Source organism: Pseudopipra pipra, chromosome 6 (genome assembly GCF_036250125.1).
Source record: "Pseudopipra pipra isolate bDixPip1 chromosome 6, bDixPip1.hap1, whole genome shotgun sequence".
NCBI classification, from domain to species: Eukaryota; Metazoa; Chordata; class Aves; order Passeriformes; family Pipridae; genus Pseudopipra; species Pseudopipra pipra.
The window spans coordinates 37,508,949-37,529,810 of record NC_087554.1 but is presented as its reverse complement, the minus strand read 5'-3'; the positions used below and the strand labels follow the sequence as shown (position 1 = coordinate 37,529,810).

Genomic DNA, 20,862 nt, shown 5'->3' with positions numbered 1-20,862 from the left:
GATAAGACCTGTGACTGGAGCACCCTGTTGGATGGTTACAGGCTCTTCAGGAAGGATAGGCAGAGGCAGGCCACGGGGAGTGGCACTGTATGTAGTGGAAAGGTTAGAATTTATGGAGCTCACATTTGGCAATGGCACAATGAAGAGCCTCTGGGTGAGACTCAAGGGGCAAACAAATAATGTAGATGTCATTGTGGGAGTCTGCTATAGACCTCCCAGCCAGGATGATGACACCAAATAATTATTCTTTGAGGAACTAAGGGACACTTACAAATCGACTGCCCTTGTCTTTATGGGGCACTTCAACTTGCCAGAAATTAACTGGGAGCACCACACAGCTGATAAAACCTGGGCCAGAAGATTCCTAAAACACCTGGATGACAACTTTATGGAACAGGTCCTTTATAAAATGTTTCTGCTAATCTTTTAGATGGTATAGTCTAGCTCTTACCTTTCTAGTTAGTACAACTGGAACCCCCAAAATATACAAAAAAACCCAAAGACAGACTATTACAAGAAATGAACATCAAGTACGTAGAGGTTGAAGGAGCTTGAAAGAGTTTTCCCTGGAAGGTCTTGTTAAAATTAAATCAGTTGCTGTTTTCAGAAACGATGAATGTTTTTTTCAGAACAAGTGAAGTTCTTAATATTGCTGCTTTTATAGGAATTCAATGTGCATTACCGTAGTCTACAAAATTAGCTAAGTCTGGGTGGCTTTTTATTTTGAGAATCAAGCAATATCCACAGGTAAAATGTGTGACAAATCTACAGTTTCTTCCTGAAACCTTGTGATAAAACTTGGTTTTCTTATTGGAGGACTGGAAATCATTCCTCCAAGTCAGAAAACACATGTCCTGACAGCAAGTGGAGGTTGTTATTTACCTCCTGATTGAAAAAGTGTGGTGTCTGATAAATGTAGCTAGAGGTTCTGGCAAAGAAAAGAAAAGTAATTTTAAAAAAACCCAAACCCTTACGTTTTTGCTAGAGAGCTGTGCTGTTATAAGAGGAGCACTGCTGATACAGTGCACTGGCATTTGTGTGCTGACAAAGAATTCAATATAAATGAACTGGTCTTATAACTTCGTATTTTTACTACGTCTGCTGGGTAATTGGCTCTAGTGGATAGGAACAAATTTCTTCCAAATTTTTAAATTTCCATTTTCAAAAAATACAGCCAACTTCCCTTTGAGCTGTGTCTCTTTATAAACTGTTAAATCACAGGGAAAAAAATGTAATTTTTAGATTTGCTAAGTATGGCTTTGGACTCTCTGCTGCTGTCTTTGGCCATCTAAGAGAAATGTTTTACTACTCTTGCTAGAATTAAAATGGAGACAGTAGAGCTCCCTACTTTTCACCTGGTTATACATATGTGAGTTTGGTTTGTTTGGGGCTTTTTAAGATTTGTCGTTATTGGATTTTTTTTTCTTGCAATGTAGTGTTGGAAGAACACTGTTCATAGCAGTGTTTTAGTGTTCTGTTGGGGTTGCATAAAATTCAATATAAAAAATCCAACACCAAAACACTTAAACAGATAGCATTGTCCACTTTAAATTTTATGTGCTGATATGCTTCTTGTGTCATTGTATGATAGTTGTCTAATAATGAGTACAAATTTGAGACTGTTTTTCCCCAGTGGATAATGCCTTAAAAATGCCAATTTACCATATAAACTTTTCTTAAAGATGTACAGTTAAGTAGCAGATTTTTTAAGAACAACAGGCAGTATAGGCTGGATAGGCTAATACAAGTTTTACTTACATGATTTGACTTTACTGAAGCTTCATTTATTATTTTGTCATTAAGGATCATTGGGTAATATACTTATTTGTCAGGCAGTATTATTAATTACTTCATAAAGCATGGTCAGATCTTCAAGGAAACTATTAGCATTTTGCTGTCCCAGGATTTAGTCCCTTTTATGAGTCATTGCATACCAGATGGGATACTGAATGACCTCTGAGTCTTCAGAATGATTCATCAACAAGTACTTCACCTGTCTTCCAGACCAAAAAACATGTTATTCTTTCTGTTTTGGATTTAGAAAAGTTTTAGGCTGTCATTTGAAGACCAAAGCCTTACTTGAAGGAAAAGTTGCACTATTTGCTTCTTGTAGATTTAGTCTGGTCTACTGCATCTAGGGTTGAGGTATCAGTTATTTTGACTACTGTCACAGCATATATCCCCTTCACTTAATTCCCCACCATCACCTTGGAAGTCTTCTACCACTGCAGTGAGCCATCATTATATTGTTATTTATAGTTAAGTAAGTATGCTATTGGAAGATAAAATGAGTTAAAGTATAGGTCTGTGTCTTAGAACTTTTGATCCAAATCAGTCTTAACCACAGCTGTGAAAAGTAATTATTTCAGTTTATATTCTGTTGTGTCAGAAGGGTAGAATAAGGACCATTGCAGCTTGCTTATTTTGTTTTGAAGTTGTGGGGATATTCAACATACAGACTCACAGTAAAAAGGAGAGGCAGAGGCTACCAAGGCAATGCATATGGAGAGAAAATGCAATAGAAACAAGCTAAATTAATGAAATATGTTCTCAGTATGATTAAGGGGGAAAAAATGAGGCAGGGGTGGGGAAGGAGATTGAAATAGGATAAAAAGACAAGGGAAATAACATAGAGAAGAAGGACCACTCAGAATTAAATTGTTTAGCAAAACCAAAATCTTTAGTCTTTGTATAAACATAAAATTTCAAGTAGCTATTAATCATCATGAACCTTGAAGCTCTGTTAAAGAAAAAATACATTCTGTTTGGTGATGTGAGGTTAATTCCTAAAATAAATTCCCAAGATGATATATTTTTTCCTGTATGATTGTAAAATTTCAAGAATATTTTTTTCTGCTGGCTTCTTCCCCTAATACAACATCTTTTCAGATTACCAATATGAATTTTCGTGTGTGAGATGTAGTGTTCTAAAGGAATGCTCTGAACCAACTATAAGCTAGCTGAGCAAATTGACTGCATGGAAAGCACTAATGTGCTGATGTGAGACTGTATGAAATTACATAATGTAGAGAAACTGGCACAATGTGATAATGAGTTCTGTTTTTATTCCTGCAGATGCCCTCCTCGAACTTTTTTGCCAGCACTGTGCAAAATTTTTCTCGATGAAAGTGCTCCAGACAATGTACTGGAAGTAACAGCTCGTGCCATAACGTATTATCTGGATGTATCGGCTGAATGCACCCGTAGGATTGTGGGAGTGGATGGAGCTATCAAGGCACTTTGTAATCGTTTAGTAGTTGTTGAACTTAACAACAGAACGAGCAGAGATTTGGCTGAGCAGTGTGTGAAGGTAGGTATACTTAAGAACCTTGTTTTTAAGAAGAAACTGGATGTATTGAAAAAGAAACAAAATATTAGAAGAAGGTTTTCCTGTTTATCTTACATGACTAGAATGCTAAGAGCTACTTTTGTGCTAAAAAGGGAATGAAGAATGGCTCCAGGTTCAGATTAGTTACCTGTTGCAAAAAAATTGTCTGCTTCCTCTTCAATAACACTAGACACAGCTTCCCTGCACCCTTGTGAAGTTTTCAGAAAAATTTACAAGACCCTTAAAATCTCTAATTTAAAGCGTAACTCATGGCCATGTGGTGGCATGTAGTTGTAGTCCTTGATTACCATGGCGTCAGAATTTATGCATCTATTTCCCATTTACTAGTTCAGTCTATTTGGAAGTGCATCACTGGAGTAATGGTGCTCTTAGAAGTTTCAGACCTCTTAGTTGTGTGTTATCCCGAGATTTAATTCTCCCAGGATAAGATACTGTTATCTGTCTTCATGAACACCTGTTATGACCATGCCTTTGGGGGATGTTCTTGTATTCACTCCTGTATTTTTGAAGAAAGCTCTAACTACTAACTACTAGAGCTCTAACTACTAACTACTATGGAGACTTTGGCTGCTTCTGGGTGTTGAGGAAGAAAGGAGTTTTTATTTTTTCCTGTTGTTTCATTTTCTTAACCAGTTCTGTATATGGATATAAACATCTGACTAGGATATAAATAACTGACTTTTTATGTATGCTTCATTCAAATTAAATTTAATTTTGTCCTAGGTGTTAGAGTTAATCTGTACACGTGAGTCAGGAGCTGTGTTTGAAGCCGGAGGGTTGAATTGTGTTCTGACATTCATTCGTGACAGTGGACACCTTGTTCATAAAGATACTTTGCATTCAGCTATGGCTGTAGTATCCAGACTCTGTGGCAAAATGGAGCCTCAGGATTCTTCATTAGAGATCTGTGTGGAATCTCTGTCTAGTTTATTAAAACATGAAGACCATCAGGTAATGTTGGCTCAATGTGCTGTGAATTTAACTTTCATTATGTTTATTAATAAATAGATGACTAGGTAACTTTTTTAGCCTCCCCAACTGTACGTCTACATAGAAGTTGTTATATATGGTTATTACGATAGTTTCCTTTATAGTTGTTATGATAAGAGGATAAAAATACTGCTTAATGTTTGACTCCAAGCACTGTTGTTTGAATATAATCTTATTTAGCCTCTGAAAACTTTATTGAAAAATATCTTGTAACTTTTTTCAGTGCATTTTGAGATACTTTCTAAAGTAATTATTGTTCTATGACTGCACTGCAATCACTAGTAAGTTTGGCATAAGTAAGAGACAAAAGTCAATTTGGTTCATTTTTCTTTTGCCAGACTAAGAGAAGCAATAAACTGTTTCCAGTTTATAAGGTGTTTGAAAAAAGCAGTTGCTGGGGCTGTTGGAGATGTGAATGAGAGTTCAGATCAATTTAGCTGTTTAGCAATTAAGCTTAAAGATAAGTGGGCTTAAGACTGGAGTAACCCAGATAATAAGTAAATCTGTACTGGTATCCTTCAGAAATGTCTTACGCATGAAACAAGCCTCAGGATTACAATGGATGTTGATGTGTATTATGGATTTGTCCAGTAATGTCCCTTATAAAGTTTTGTTGCTCCCCATCTCATCCTTTTACGCTCTTGGGTTTGGTCACTTTTTGTGTGGGCTGCCAGTTAGTAACACAACTTGAGGGAGAAGTTCAGACCAGATGAATGTGGCCCTAAGAACAGCTTATCTGTAACTTTTTTTTAACCTTTCTGCTAAACTTGCAATGTGGGAGAAGAAATGTAAATAGTTTCCACAGTACTCTTTTGCTTTGTAACCTGATGCCGCTAATGTGGTGTGTTAAATAGGTGAACCTTTCTTGTGTATTTCTGACAACTGTTATAGTAAAGATCCAGAAAGTGTATACAAATTACATAAGGGTTGATGGAATTGTTTATCTGTACTGTCAAAAGAACTGGAGCAAAATGCCAGAAGACATGAGCAGTGACCATCGCAAGTTAAAGAAAAATGTCCCTTGCAAAAGAGTACTGATAAATCAGAATATTTGGCATGCACAGGCTGTGCCAGAAGTTTGCAAACTTAATGGAGATATAAAATTTTGTGTTCATCAAGTCTGGCTACTACTCTGATCATGTTCTGTGTGTTGCTGAGCAACTGTCTTTAAGCTCTCGTTATGTGATAGCTGACAATCATTTTGAAAATGGACTGCGCTATGAGTTGACATTTTAGGGAGTAAGAACTATAGTAATTTAGAGTTTGATAGAGAATAGGTATTGTGGGTTTTTTTTTTTTTTTTACTATTTCTTGATATCAGTCTGGTTTGCTACTACAGATCTTTGAAGGCAACTGTGCCTGAAGCAGCTTATCTTGATATGCCTATGCAAACCTGATCTGAAAGATGGAGACCCTTGTAGTGCACAGATGAGAGAGATAAAGGGAAAGCCTTCCTTTCTTTTCAATGTTGACATGAAAAGATGTTGGCTGCTTTCCTGGGCAGTTGACCAGCAGTACTTTTTGCTGAATTGTTAAACAGATCATCAGTAAGCCTTATTTCCACAGTGTCATTGTTTGCTTTTTTGGGAGTTTTTTTGTGTTGGTTTTTTTTTTTTTCCCCCTTTAGTGACAAACCTAAATTTGGGAATTTGCATTTTATTGTCACAGAAGTGCTTGCATGTCCTTGGATCAGGTGCTCAGTGGGCAATCTTGAGTTATCTAAAATTTGCTTTTCCCAGTTTGTCCTATTCTTAGGCTTGGTCCAATTGAAAAATTTCTTGTGCTCAAGAGAAATATCTAGACCTTTAAATACAACTTTAACTATCAAGCTTCACTGTCAATTTAATACTTTGGGAGTTCTTAGTCAGTACATCATTTAATGGCTTATTTGATAGCATTTCTTTTGATAGAAAGAACCAAATTATTATAACATTGTAATATTAGCAGAATGTTAATTATAAATGTAAAAATATAACATATTGGAATATTTGGTGTTCTGTAAATATAGAAGATAAAACGGCAAGGCAATTTTTGTCTTTATTATTCTTTGAGGAACAAATTTCAAATTCGGTAAATGTATGAAACCTAGGAAGTAAGTCCTCATAGAGTGTTTTCTTGGTGTTTTGGGGTTTTTTTGTTGTGTATTTAATTTTTGTTATTGGAAGGCTACTTTAACAGTTTCTAGCATCAGAAGAACTAGAAAGTTAAGTATGCTCTTTCAATAGCCAGCTGTGAGTTGGTATTGGTTCTTTTTCAAACTGTATGGTCAGAATGGACAGTTGCTAGTGGGGATTATAAATAGCTGTGACAATAAGATCTATAACTAAAAACGTTTTGAGAAGTGCTTCCAATATGTATTTATTTGGCAATTTCATGACTAAATGTGTTTTTCTAGATTGAGCAAAACCCCAAATCACACAGTTGAAGAAATGCTCATAACGGTGAACTTCAGAAATAGTTTCCTTGACTTTTATGTATCATCAACAGAGAAAAGGAGGGGAAGAAATGCAGGAACAGTACGGTCCTTCAGTGAGCAGTTCAGAGCACTGTTGGGTTCCATCTCCGAGTTTCTGGCTTGAAAAGCCTGTTTCCTCCTTTCACTGACTTTGAAGGGAACCTGGGGAAATCAAGTTCTTCTATATGTCCTGTATTCTTGCAGATGTCCCCTTAGCATCTTCTCCTCTTCAGTAAGAGATATTTCATAATTTCTCTTGCACTTCTTCCTTAGGTTTCGGATGGAGCTCTGAGATGCTTTGCTTCCTTAGCTGACAGATTCACACGGCGCGGGGTTGACCCAGCCCCATTAGCTAAGCATGGATTAACTGAGGAGCTGCTATCTCGCATGGCAGCCGCGGGTGGGACAGCATCAGGACCTTCTTCAGCTTGCAAACCTGGACGGAGTAGTGCTGGTGCACCACCAACAGCTGCAGACTCTAAATTAAGTAATCAGGTGTCAACTATTGTAAGCCTGTTGTCAACCCTGTGTAGAGGCTCTCCAGTAGTAACACATGTAAGAAATCCTTTTATGCTACAGCTTTTTGTTCTCATAGGGCTTTTCCCTCTGTGTACTTTAATGTATGCAAGATTTATGTTGCTATTTTATATATTTATAAGTTTTATTTTTATAGGTACACATGCACACACACATGCACATTTATTTATTTATAAAGAGGGGAAAAAAAGGAAACATTTCATATGGAAATGAAACCCAATTCTGATAGTATCTTCTAAAGCCCTGTATATTTTTTATTGTTCAGACTTTTAATTATTTCCAGGATCTTCTAAGATCTGAACTTCCAGATTCTATAGAAAGTGCGTTGCAGGGTGATGAGAGATGTGTGCTGGATACCATGCGGTTAGTAGATCTTCTTTTGGTGCTACTGTTCGAAGGGAGAAAAGCCCTGCCAAAATCCAGTGCTGGATCTACAGGCAGAATCCCAGGACTGCGAAGACTGGATAGTTCTGGGGAACGTTCTCATCGGCAGCTAATAGATTGCATCCGCAGTAAGGATACTGATGCACTGATAGATGCTATTGACACAGGAGGTAAGCAAAAAATACTCTGATAAAGAAAATGAGATGCTTGCTTTATCTTTTGGTTTTCATATAATCTATGGTGTTACAACAAATGCTTACTTACTACACTGAAAATCTTCATATACAAGTTCACTTATTTTGTTAAATACTTAACAGGTCCTGTTAGGATAATTCTTATGCCACCTTTTTTTATAGGAATTAAGGGCATAAATGCTTCTCTAGAATTATCGAGGATGCTTAATTTTTTTAAGACCTGCTTTTTATTCTGCTTTTTATTTAAAGAACAGTGTTGAAGTTTAGTTTATAATTCTGGGAACTTTAACTATTTATTTAATTGTATCTTTCAGCTTTTGAAGTAAATTTTATGGATGATGTAGGACAAACTCTTTTAAACTGGGCCTCAGCTTTTGGAACTCAGGAAATGGTAATTAGGTTTATAGACTCTTAAGAAGTTATGTTATCTATGTGAAGAAAGAAAAAAAAAAACTACTTTCCTTTTTCTGGTTTAACAGGTAGAATTTCTCTGTGAAAGGGGTGCTGATGTTAACAGAGGTCAGAGGTCATCCTCATTACATTATGCAGCATGTTTTGGAAGACCTCAGGTAGCAAAGGTATGATTTAAACTGACACTTAGGAAGCCTTACATATTGACTTTTCATCTTATTCTGCACAAAATGTTTTCAATATATTGGACACATGCATGATCAAATATTTACATGTTCTTTATGATGTTTATCAAAACACAGATTTTTCATCATGATAGGGCACTAGAGAATAAAAGTAATTTTATATTAGCTTTACAAATATCAAAAGCACGGAATGCTCCAACTTTGCCTTACAAGCATGAGAAGAGTATAGGAAAGATGTATAAAAACCACATTTGCTACTTTGGAAGAAGAAATCTTAATGTTTTATTCATACATAAAAATATTTGTTTTCAGACTCTCTTACGACATGGTGCAAACCCTGATTTGAGAGATGAAGATGGGAAAACCCCTTTGGACAAAGCTCGTGAAAGGGGACACAGTGAAGTAGTAGCTATTCTTCAGTCTCCAGGTGAGTGCAGTTTTTATTTCCACACCCTCGCTGTAATAGAAATGCTGATACATGTTAAAAATGGCAGTTATTAGAATTTTACTCTATTAAGGTTATTTAAAAAAAAATATTTTGTGACCAACCTTCCTTAACCTGTAAAGTCTGTATAAAAACTTCAGCATTTTAGGTGTTCTTAAGGGAGGGGGAATTACTGAAGAAATGACTAACCAGCCATGAGCACTGCCAGTGGTCCTGCTCTTCAGCTGTGGAATGGGGCTAGACTGGGATTTTCCTGTGGATTCAAAGGTGTCAGCCTTGGTAGCTTCTCTGGCTTCCTTCCTTTGTACATGAGAAAACAGCACTTTATCTGATGTTTGTTAGATGCCACAGGTGATACATGCTATCAAATAGTTTCATTCAAGAAGTTGTGCACGTGTAAATTTTATATTTCTTGGGGTGCATATTCCTGTTCAGGTATTTAGGTGTTTTAAAGAAAACCTGTATGTTTATTTGAAGGGCTTTTTGTTTGGTTTGTTGATTTTTGCCACTGAATGTTTTGGGGAAAAATATTTTCCAGGGGATTGGATGTGTCCTGTTAACAAAGGGGATGAGAAGAAAAAGAAAGATGCAAACAAGGATGAGGAAGAATGTAATGAACCCAAAGGAGATCCAGAAATGGCACCCATATACTTGAAAAGGCTATTGCCTGTGTTTGCACAAACATTTCAACAAACTATGTTGCCTTCAATAAGGTAATACTGTCGTGATAGACAATTTCTTGATACAATCTTAAAAAAGCCAAGGTGGATCTAAAAATTTAAGTAATGCAAGTAACAATCATATTTATTTTTGAATAGAAGTGGTTGTGTGAAAAATGTTGCATGACTGATTTTTACTTAGTGTTTTAAGTAGCATTTTTTCCTTTCTGGGGAAGTGATGTCTTGGAAAAAATATGGTTAGTCAGTCAGAAGTGGGAGAGCAAAGCATACTCTTGACTATAGTAGCATGATGAAAGAATACTATGTTCATAAAGTACGTTGTATACACTGCATACGTGATTTGGTTACAGCTCTTTGTAGCCACTGTAATGAAAGTAGTAATTTAGTAGAGGAAAACTAATGAATTGATATCAGGATACATTCACTGGAAAATCATCAAGACTGGAAAAAGCTGTTTTAGAAGACTAACAGCTTATCAACTGCAGAAAACGCTTCTTACTGAGAGAATTACAAGAGTGTAATCTAATTTACTACTTAGAAAAGGAATGCTGTGGGTGGCATAGTGGATGTGAAAAATTGCATCTGACCATAACTGCTCAACCTTTTATACTACAAATATGACGTTTATTCCGATCACTTACTTATGGTCCCAGTGTTTATAGGTACTTTGATGGGTGAAAATGCAAGATAAAAAGGGCTTCTTCTAGCGGAGAGAGACTCAATGTGAGCTGATGATAGAAAGCTTAAACTAGGTCCTTTGAAGTGAATGAAATAAGAAACTATGTTAACAATCTATGTATGATTAATTGTTGTTGCAGATTGTGGAAAGAAGTAGTTGGCTCTCTAATTTAAAGTTTAGTTTATGAATCAGATAAATTATGTTTTTAGAAGTCAGTCAAATAAAAAATTCGTCTCTACCCTATGGGAGTGATTGGCTTTCACATTAATTATGGTTTTTAGTATGGAGAGCTGCATGATTAATAATAATTTTAGACTTTAAAACTATAGGGGTCTTGAAACATGGGAAATATATGACTAAAACAAAAGGCTGGATACCTGTGAGGGGGATAAATTGTGCAGAAGGGAATTGCCAGCACTAAGAGTGGATAAAGACAAAATGTAGAATAGGTTTACTTAGCAAAGGGTTGAGGAGATTAAAATACCTTAGACTGATAGCACTGTACAATCCAAAAAGATCAGAGGTACATTATTCTTAGAGATAATCTAGGACTTATTAACAATAACTAATTTTGGTTCCAATAACGAGCTGAAACAAGTTTTTTTTTTTGTTTCTAAAGAATGTGTAAATGTAGTACAAAAGTAGTTTTATCTTGAACTTTTTTGTTACTTTGATTACTGCTTGTTTTATCATTGTTAGAACCTTTTTTTTCTATGATCTCTTAAAGGAAAGCAAGTCTTGCCCTCATTAGAAAAATGATACATTTTTGTTCTGAGGCACTGCTGAAAGAGGTTTGTGACTCTGATGCTGGCCACAATCTGCCCACAATACTGGTTGAGATAACAGCTACAGTGCTTGATCAAGAGGTAGGAAGAAAGTGCAAAAAAGGGGGTTATATTCATTGATTCCATGTAGTTGTTGACAACTAACCCTAAAACTTTTATACCATCCATCTGTGACCATATGTGAAGTTCAGCATGTAAGGATATCTTCAAGTAATTGTTATTTTCTTTTCATCCCAATGTATTACAGGATGATGATGATGGCCATTTGCTAGCCTTGCAAATCATAAGGGATTTAGTGGATAAAGGTGGTGATCTTTTTCTAGACCAACTGGCTAGACTTGGTGTAATTAGTAAAGTGTCAACTTTGGCGGGGCCATCATCTGATGATGAAAATGAAGAGGAGTCCAAACCTGAGAAGGTAAATGTATGGAATTGATAGCTTTATTTGTTACTCTAAAATCAACACTTCTGATAAAATTTTCACTGTTATGAAAATGTCCAGGGCAAGGTAGTTAGGATATTAAATTCATGCTTATGGTATGCCCCTTGTTTTAATTGCTTTTGTTGTTTTTGTCTCTACCTTCATTTTCCATTAGCACATTATTATCTGCTGAGTTTTCCTATCCATATTTATTTATGGTCAAGTTGATCGATACTTGATTTTTTCCTAGTATTTTGAAAGTGACTGCTAAATGAAATGAATCCTTCCTGAAGTGTATTCGTGTCAGAAGTTTATGCGCCAAATAATTGCAGAGGTTTTAAATGTTGTTACGGGATATATTAAACGTATAAAAAAGAAAATAGTTGTTTGCTTAATGAAAGTCATAAGTGTATATTGAAGTTATTTGTCAGTTTCCAGCAGTCTTATTGCCACTCAAAAGAACTGAATGGATCACAGACCTCTTCTGTTATCAATTCAATTAAATTTATAGTTAAACCTTAAGTGTATAGTTAAGCTCTTTTACTGTGGGTTTTGGGTTGTTTGGTGGTTTTTTGGGTTGCTGTTTTTTTAAGTGTTTAGATGTTAAAAAGTCATCTGGACATGGTTCTGAGCAACTGGTCCTATGTGTGTCCCTGCCTGAGCAGGGGTTTGGACTAGATGGCCTCCAGAGGTCTCTGCCAACTTCCACCATTTTGTGATTCTTTCCTCACAATTCAAGTTTTGAACAGAAGTGGATGTCACAGTCAACAGACTGTTGTTACTGTTGAGTAGATAAAGCTGTATGTGACAGGAAACTTCCTAAGAAGTATCTTATTGTTTTAAAGAATACTTTTAAGGATACATTTTACAGACAGAAATAGTACAGTTCCTGTACTTTGGTTTGAGTAATTCTTCTCTTAAAGTCTTTTAAAGATGTCTATGTTTTTGTGTTGGTTTTCTGTTGGTTTGGGGTTTTTTTAATGGATTGGGCGTTTTTGTTTGGTTGTTGTTGATAAATACAAATTTATTACAGGAGGATGAACCACAGGAGGATGCTAAAGAACTGCAACAGGGTAAACCGTACCACTGGAGAGACTGGTCAATCATTAGGGGAAGGGACTGCCTGTATATTTGGAGTGATGCTGCAGCCCTGGAGCTATCTAATGGTAGTAATGGATGGTTCAGATTTATCTTGGATGGCAAGCTGGCCACAATGTATTCCAGTGGGAGCCCTGAAGGAGGATCCGATAGTTCAGGTAATTTTTTTACCAATCAAATCTGGGTTAATTTTTGAGACGGTTATATTTGTTTATATCATTTGATTTGAGCTATTTTGTTTTGCAGGAATTGGCTTGCTAAATAGTAAAGGATATAAACAGGTGGAAGGTGGTCAGTTAATTGTGATGCTTTTTATCAGATAGCATGTGACCATAACTTGACTTCCTTGGTGAATTGTGTTAAGTAAACATCTTGCCAGTAAAAGTGTATTAACTTTTTGTTTTAATTCTTCTCCATGCGTACCTAATTTTTTTCACCCCAGTCATTAAAAGCACTTTGTAGTGGCCATCCCAGGAAAAGCAGGTTGAAATGGTGATTCGTTGTTTGCTTCTAGCTAGCAGAATGGAATTGCATGTGTTTGAAGACAAAGTAATGGAACGTTTCTCATCAAGATTGGGAAACAAATTACAATGTCTTAATTGTCTGCTGGAGAGAGGATAAGGGAACAGACCTTATGCACTGGCAATGCACAGCCGGTTCTAATTTTCTGTACAGAATACACAACTTGTTCTGGATGTGGAAACAACCTTCCTTGTGTTGTTTCAGGTTTTTTGCAGTTCATGCATTTATGAACCTGCAGACATAAAATGCTTTGCAATATTATTATGCTTTCAACAAGCCATGGAGTGAAATAACAGAACATATTATGATTCAGGATGAAAATAAAGTATTAATGACTTTATGCATCGATTTTGGTGCAAGGACACAAAATGCAGTATAGTGTGGTTTTGATTATAATGCAACTGGAAACCACTTATAGATTATTTTTTTTTGGTCAGAAAATGTATCTTTGCATTCTTTTTGATAAGGATAATACCTTAAGAGGTAAACAATTCCTGGGTTGAGATACTACTTTATCACACAATACAGTTTTATCAAGATCCATGAGGATAATGTTTTAGATTCTCTTAGCCCCCGGATGCCAACTTTTTTTTTCCTTCCAAATGGTGTGGGCAGGGGGCTGAGACTTTACCATATCTGTACAAGATGAGTGGAGTGGGGACACCTCAGTTAAATTTGGAGTGAAGAGAACTTAAAAGAAGTCAGATTGAGAATTTAAGAAGATATCTCTTTAAGTCAGTCTTTTAAAAAAGATTGAATAAATCCCAAGTTTTTTAACAAGATACTTAGCATAGATATTACGGAGGGAAAGGAGCTAAAATTAGGATTAAATGAGGCTTCATGCAATATTTTGTCAAATAGACCTCTACTAAGAGTGCTGATGTTGCAGAGTCGTTTGCCTGAACTTTAACCATGAGCTCTAAGCATGTGCAGCAGCCTTTTTTACTTAAGAAATTAATATTTATTAACTAAAATGACTACAGTACAGTATAGACTCAGATAGTATCTTTAAGTCCTGAACTGTATTATATGTTCTGCTGTCCTAAGTCATTACTGATTAATCTCATGGTATACTTTTTAGTATCTTCACAACTGGCAAGAATATAGTGGGTTGAGTAGTGAAATCTGTTAGTGTGTATTGCATGATGAAAGTTGAGGTGGGTGGGGAAATATATATAGTGTGAACATTTTTGGAAGGTCTGTACTCACCCCTCTCCACATTAACTCTATACTTGTTTTGTTTGAATTTTTAGAAAAAATAAAACTTCAATGCAAAAGTTGAAATTTAATGGTAATTCTGAAGCTTTAAGTGTGACTCAAAATTCTGTCCAAAGGAACCTGAAATTATTCCCGACCATGTATAAACATAGTACTTGCAGTGCAGCATGCTATATAATAAATTTATTAAAGTGTAATTATGGAAATTTGAAACTGTTTAATTAACAGAATTTTCATTTTGCATATAAAATCTCAAAGTTATTTTTATGAGTCTTCTCTCTATATGTTATGAAATTTAAGCAATAATGTTATGCCTTCAGTGCATATTTATTTTTGCACAGAGATGATTTACTTCTGTGTTATAAAAGAAAAAAAACAAACAGCAGATTTAAAAAACCTAGAGCTTGTCAATGCAGCAAAAGGAAAACAGCAATTTTTACAAGTGTATGGACTACAAAGGTTGTATTTATCAAATCAATATGCTAAAATCGATATGAGGGTACTTGTTAACTGTGAAGTTGAGATATAATTTTACATTACTGAGGTGTTTGCATTTTTATTTTAAATGTAATTTTTATCTTTTAAATTATGAACTCAGCCTTGTAATTACTAAAATATAAAAATATATTTAATTAAATCTGAGATAGTTTTTTAGAATAATTTTGGGCTAGATTGCCTGCCTGCCCTAAAAGTAGAACATGATTGTGTTTGCCATCTATTAAATTTCTCTAAATATTGGCTTCTAATTAAGTATCATGTGGTGCTGTTTGGTGTATTTTTTTTGTTTCTCTCAGAGATAGAGATCCTTAACAGTTTTGTAATTACTAAAAAAAAAAATAAAAATCTACATCAGAAGTTGAATTAATGTAATGTCACTGTATTAAGTAGCATAATTGTGACATTCTTAGTTTCTCTGAGGTTCTCCAAATGAAATTAAATAAAAGTTTTAGTATACTTTATGAAAAAATTTTATGACACTTCATCTGAGCAAATAGCTCAAATTTGCTTTTAGTACATGTTGACTGTTGGACTAGGTAAAGTTTTGTGAATTTTTTTTCTTTTTTGTTAGGGCTTCAGCATATTTTCTCCAATTGCTCTAAGCTACAAAGCTGATTGCTGTTTTCCTGTTGGAAGATTCATTTAATTTCCTCTTTCTGAAAACTCACTTTTGAGAGTAAATCATGCTGGCCATGATTAATTTTTCCAAAACTGAAAGTTTATCATGGATTTCTTTGATCTTCCAATTATAATTGTAATGATGAATTAATACATTGGTGAATAGCACCTTTCAGAAAGAGTTTCATTGTTACATTGCAGCTTTCATGTGATTGTGGAATAAATCACTGCTGAAGTGCAGAAGTACATTGGGAAGACATTTAGAACACTTTAAGACCCTTAATTTCAAACTTAATTTTGCATTGAATGTACTCAGTTGTTTTGCTCTTGCCAAAAAAAAAAAAAAACTAAGATACAATGGTGGAATCAGTTGTTGGAAGGAAAAAAATGTTTGTTTCTTTTTTAAATAGAAAGTAGGAGTGAGTTCCTTGAGAAGTTGCAGAGAGCTCGAAGCCAAGTAAAACCATCTACCACAAGCCAGCCAATTTTATCAACACCAGGGCCAACTAAACTTACTGTAGGAAACTGGTCACTCACTTGTTTAAAAGAAGGAGAAATTGCTATTCACAATTCTGATGGTCAACAAGCTACAATACTGAAGGAAGATCTGCCAGGCTTTGTGTTCGAATCGAACAGAGGAACAAAGCATTCATTTACAGCTGAAACTTCTTTGGGTAAGTATGTAGGTATGTGTTATGTGCAGGTAGGAGCAAGTGTATATGAGGTAGTTTTTTTATTTGTTGCTTTTCATATCTATGAGAAAATGCGACTTTTCTAAAAAATACGTTGCAGGATCAGAATTTGTGACTGGCTGGACAGGCAAAAGAGGAAGAAAACTGAAATCTAAACTGGAGAAGACAAAACAAAAGGTTGGTGAGCATCTGTCTATTTTATACTTAGAATTTGAGTTTATTTTATAACATGCTTATAGAGTTGTAGTTTCTTCTCAGAGGATTAAAATCTCTGACTTCAACTAGACACAATTTTATGTTAAACTTGAAGGGGAAAACGTCACTTGGAACAAAGGACTTCTTCAGGTGGTTTTATCCAACAATATTAGTAAACTGTGCTCCTCTGGAGGAAAATGAATTTTCTTTTAAAAATGTAGGAAAATCTAATCTTTCTGACTTAGATTTGTATAATTCCCCAGGATTTTTTTTCTTTTATGCAAAAGGAAAAGATGTTATGATCAATACTACAGTTGTCAGAGGCATATGATGCTTCTGGTTACTTCATTTAGATAGTAATTTCAGACTGGATGTTGTGACAGATAGGGTGCTGGAAGTGAACAGTCTGCATTGTAAGAGTTGTGGTAGTGAGGCAAAATGAGTAAATACCCTCATTTTAGACCTCTTTAAAATTCTTCTTTCTCCTCAAACTGAGGGGAAGAACAGAGGAACTAAGAAATTAAATTAAGCTTTTTACAAAAACCCCACAGAGTTAACTGTATGTTCTGTGACCTGCTGATGCCAAGGGCTCAGGCTGATCTTCAGTCTTGAACTGTCTTGCAGTTTCTAACAGGGCAGTCAATGTATTCTGTACCATGTATCTGCAGCATGTAAGAACTTACATCTTGGGAAGTGTGACACTAAGTTGAAAACTAAAACACTGTGTGAATGAGAATATGTGGGATGATAAGCAGAGGCAGCTCACTCTCGTACCTGAGATTGCACTGTGTAACTCCGAAGCTTATGTGTTATTGTACGACATGTAATGGTAATGAAAGGGAAAGATTTTTGGGGAATTTCTTATAAGCAAAATATTGTTTAATAAGAAATTATATTATAAATCTGTATCTTGTGCGAGCTATACTTTGTAGAAACAATAATTCTTATAATAAGAACTCATATAGGGACTGAATTGGTTTAAGGAATTAAGCATTCCGAAACCGTATCAAACCTCCTTAATTTTATCTTTAAAAAGATTATCTAATCCATGATACAGTTCTAAAAGAAAGATTTACAGATTGAGAGTCCTACTTTTTGTGGTGTAATTTAATACATGACACTAAGCTTAGTTTGTGAGATTCAGTAAGATTCTGTGTATTTCCATTTATTTCTCCTGTACCTTTATCCTTTCACAAGCTTTGCCATTTCGTGATGTATGATGGATCTGATTCTTCCCTGTTTGTTTGTCTTTCATGGACTTATTTAAAAAAAGATGATCAAGTTTCCAGTATTGGGAAAATAACAATAGTCTCATTACAATAAGGTATGAGTTCTGATTATCAAAATCTATTTCTAGGTTCGCACTATGGCAAGAGATTTATATGATGATCATTTTAAGGCAGTGGAAAGTATGCCTCGAGGAGTAGTTGTAACTCTGAGGAACATAGCAACGCAGTTGGAGTCTGCATGGGAGCTTCATGCAAACAGACAGGTAAGGGTATCCTTCATTTCTAATGTCTGATGTCAGTGTCATAATGTTCAGACTAGTCTTTCATGATGTAAGGAGGGTCATAGTATGTCTCTCTGAAATGTGGGGAGTTTTAATGCATGTATTGCCTAGATAGGTACTTTCCTAGGATACGGGTTTTCAACTGAAGTGGAAAAACTGTTACCTTGTTTCACCATAATTATCTTTTTGTCTTTCAGTGTATTGAGGGAGAAAATACTTGGAGAGATTTAATGAAGACTGCTCTTGAAAACCTAATCGTACTATTGAAGGATGAGAATACTATTTCTCCATATGAAATGTGCAGTAGTGGCTTAGTTCAATCATTGCTGACAGTTTTAAATAATGTGAGTTTATAGAACATCGTTGCTGAAGAAAAACTTTCTAAAAAAAATTAAGTCATGTGCCTTCATTTAAAAATTCTATTATAAATATGTCTCCTTCCTGTCTTGGTGAAAATCAGACAGACCTGCTCCAGTTATTGTTCTACCTGTTGAAAATAAACTGTCACAATAGATGACTGTAGTTAAAATGAGCCATTAAAAATCTTTAAATCAACACTGGTCAGGTTTAATGGCTGATGTTTAGCTTTTCATATACATACTTTAAATAGGGCATTCAGTGAGATTGAATAGATATTTTTGCCTGTATAACAAACACATAAATTTCTTTGTATTAAATGTAATGTATTTTTTTTCCTATTAGAATGTCGATTTAGATGTGAAACAAGACTGTAGTCAGCTGGTAGAGAGGATAAACGTTTTCAAAACAGCATTCAGTGAAAATGAAGACGACGAAAGGTAAAAATAAAACCAAGCAAAAAAATCACCCCTTTTGCGTTTATGAAGCAGTATGGTATGTTTAAAATAATTTAAAGACTAAGATTATGTTCTTTGAATTTGAGTGGAATAGAAAATTGATCTTAAAAGACAGCATCTGGCACTGAAGTAAAAATGGAAAATTTTTATCTGTAGGAGTCAACTATACTGAATGAACATCTGTTGACAAATATAAAGTGACTTGTTCATCATTGTGCAGATTAATATCTTTTTTACCGTGCTGTAACCATGTGACTAGAACAGATGATATTAGTAGAAATAGCATGCTGAGTTACCTGCCTCAGCTGAGTGCTGTTCTCTGAGACACTGTAGAATTTTTTCCTTTGTTTTGTGGTAACATGGTAACTGTTCACTTTCACAGTCGTCCAGCAGTTGCATTAATTCGGAAATTGATAGCAGTGTTAGAATCCATTGAACGTCTACCTCTGCACTTGTATGATACACCAGGATCTACATATAATCTTCAGGTAAATGTACAGTGATAACAGCATATCACCCTGGGTGGTACACATCTGAATGCTATATATTGCACACATTGTCTGCAGAAGTGGATAGAATTAGGTAAAGAACAACGAACTCTTTGGCATCTATTTTCTCTAACACTTAACCTAAATGTATGGGTGTTCCTCTACTGTGACTTTAACACTGTGAAGTGAAAGTAAATTCTGATTGAAGAGATAATGTGTTTGTTCTTTCTTTTGTCTTCAAGTATTGTTGTCTTTATAAAGGAATGTGCCCCCTTATAAGTATCCTTACTACTTGACTAAGCATTTAGTTGAAGGCAATTATTAGACATTTATTTGTAATGACAAGGGATGGGTTTTAACTGTTTAAAGAGTCCCATCTAGGGCTGTATGTTCAGACACCTGCAGGATCATCAGCTTCTTATACAGGACACTTGGCAGTTTGGCTAAAAATATTACTTGTTTTTTTCCAGTTTGTGTGGATTCTTAATTTTTTCTATTTGAAAGCACACTTCAGGATTTTGCAACATGCTAAGGAAGTGTAAATATTTCTGGTTTTATGTTAAATTATTAGCAAATAGTTGCAGAAAGTTGCAAAAACACTGTTGCTATTGAATATTTTTGAAAATAATTTTCAATTTATATATTCTTGTAATTGCTAGTCAACAAATAAAAGCTATGAAAACACAGAAGTGAGAAAACATTAGCTGAGTGTGTTATTGACTTTGACTATCATCTTAAAGCATTGCTTAATTGAAAAAAATAAGGCTATCAATTACATTTTAAAGTGTTTCATTAGAATATAGTTTGCTTAAGTTATGCAAAGATACTTGATATGCCACTGAAACTTTTTCTTAAAATTTCAAAGCATGAACAGAAAAGCCTGTATTAATGTTTAGCTGCTCTCTCAGATATTAACAAGGCGCTTGAGGTTTCGTTTGGAACGTGCCTCAGGGGAGACATCTCTGATAGATCGGACTGGGAGAATGCTAAAGATGGAACCGTTGGCAACTGTTGAATCTCTAGAACAATATCTCCTAAAAATGGTGAGCTACATACCACACACAGAGTTCACAGGGAATGGTTGTATTCTGTTTCTTTAATATTTCATTTCCTTTCATTCATATGTAGGTAGCAAAGCAATGGTACGACTTTGATAGGGCTTCGTTTGTTTTTGTACGAAAACTACGTGAAGGCCAAACATTTGTGTTCAGACATCAACATGATTTTGATGAAAATGGAATTATTTACTGGATTGGGACAAATGCAAAGTGAGTTTCTTCAAAGCTAAATATTTAAGTAAGACAAACTATAGACCTTGGGGCAGGATAGGGAGAGAATTAATAACGAAATGAAATAAGTTATGTTTTTAGGAGCAGGAAGTATCCTTTGATCAATAGAATTACATTTCTTTTTGATCTACTTAAATAATAGAATATGAATCACTGAAGTTGCGTTGAGAATTTTTATGCTTCCCCAAGAAATGAAGGAATGGGGAAGTTTGGGTCTTTGTTTTTGCTTGCTGTAGTTCTGTTTGGTTTTGGCTTGGGTTTTTTTCCTCTGCTACAGTAGTTTTAAAAATCCAAACAAATAATGTTTGAAACGTATCTAAAGTTATCTGTTTATCTAAAATTATATTAATCATTTTGGTTTGTGATAAACTCAGATGTAATATACAATTTACAATAAATGTCAA

At 35.0% G+C, this 20,862-nt stretch overlaps 1 protein-coding gene across 10 annotated transcripts in view; it reads left to right on the top strand.

Annotated features, from left to right (window-relative positions):
- HECTD1 (HECT domain E3 ubiquitin protein ligase 1) overlaps positions 1-20,862 on the top strand; it is a 61,746-nt gene that overhangs the window by 15,098 nt on the left and 25,786 nt on the right. For 4 of the 10 annotated variants that reach the window (XM_064658536.1, XM_064658541.1, XM_064658538.1 and 1 more), the window contains exons 3-22: positions 3,076-3,310; positions 4,073-4,300; positions 7,068-7,349; positions 7,597-7,885; positions 8,224-8,300; positions 8,389-8,487; positions 8,818-8,932; positions 9,489-9,663; positions 11,037-11,175; positions 11,342-11,512; positions 12,549-12,771; positions 12,860-12,904; positions 15,880-16,155; positions 16,262-16,338; positions 17,714-17,848; positions 18,064-18,210; positions 18,569-18,663; positions 19,064-19,169; positions 20,078-20,212; positions 20,298-20,437. In XM_064658536.1, the coding sequence (XP_064514606.1) occupies positions 3,076-3,310; positions 4,073-4,300; positions 7,068-7,349; positions 7,597-7,885; positions 8,224-8,300; positions 8,389-8,487; positions 8,818-8,932; positions 9,489-9,663; positions 11,037-11,175; positions 11,342-11,512; positions 12,549-12,771; positions 12,860-12,904; positions 15,880-16,155; positions 16,262-16,338; positions 17,714-17,848; positions 18,064-18,210; positions 18,569-18,663; positions 19,064-19,169; positions 20,078-20,212; positions 20,298-20,437 (3,189 nt within the window). The remainder of the gene's footprint in view (positions 1-3,075; positions 3,311-4,072; positions 4,301-7,067; positions 7,350-7,596; positions 7,886-8,223; positions 8,301-8,388; positions 8,488-8,817; positions 8,933-9,488; positions 9,664-11,036; positions 11,176-11,341; positions 11,513-12,548; positions 12,772-12,859; positions 12,905-15,879; positions 16,156-16,261; positions 16,339-17,713; positions 17,849-18,063; positions 18,211-18,568; positions 18,664-19,063; positions 19,170-20,077; positions 20,213-20,297; positions 20,438-20,862) is intronic. The other 6 variants (XM_064658540.1, XM_064658535.1, XM_064658539.1 and 3 more) reach the window with 4 other exon arrangements.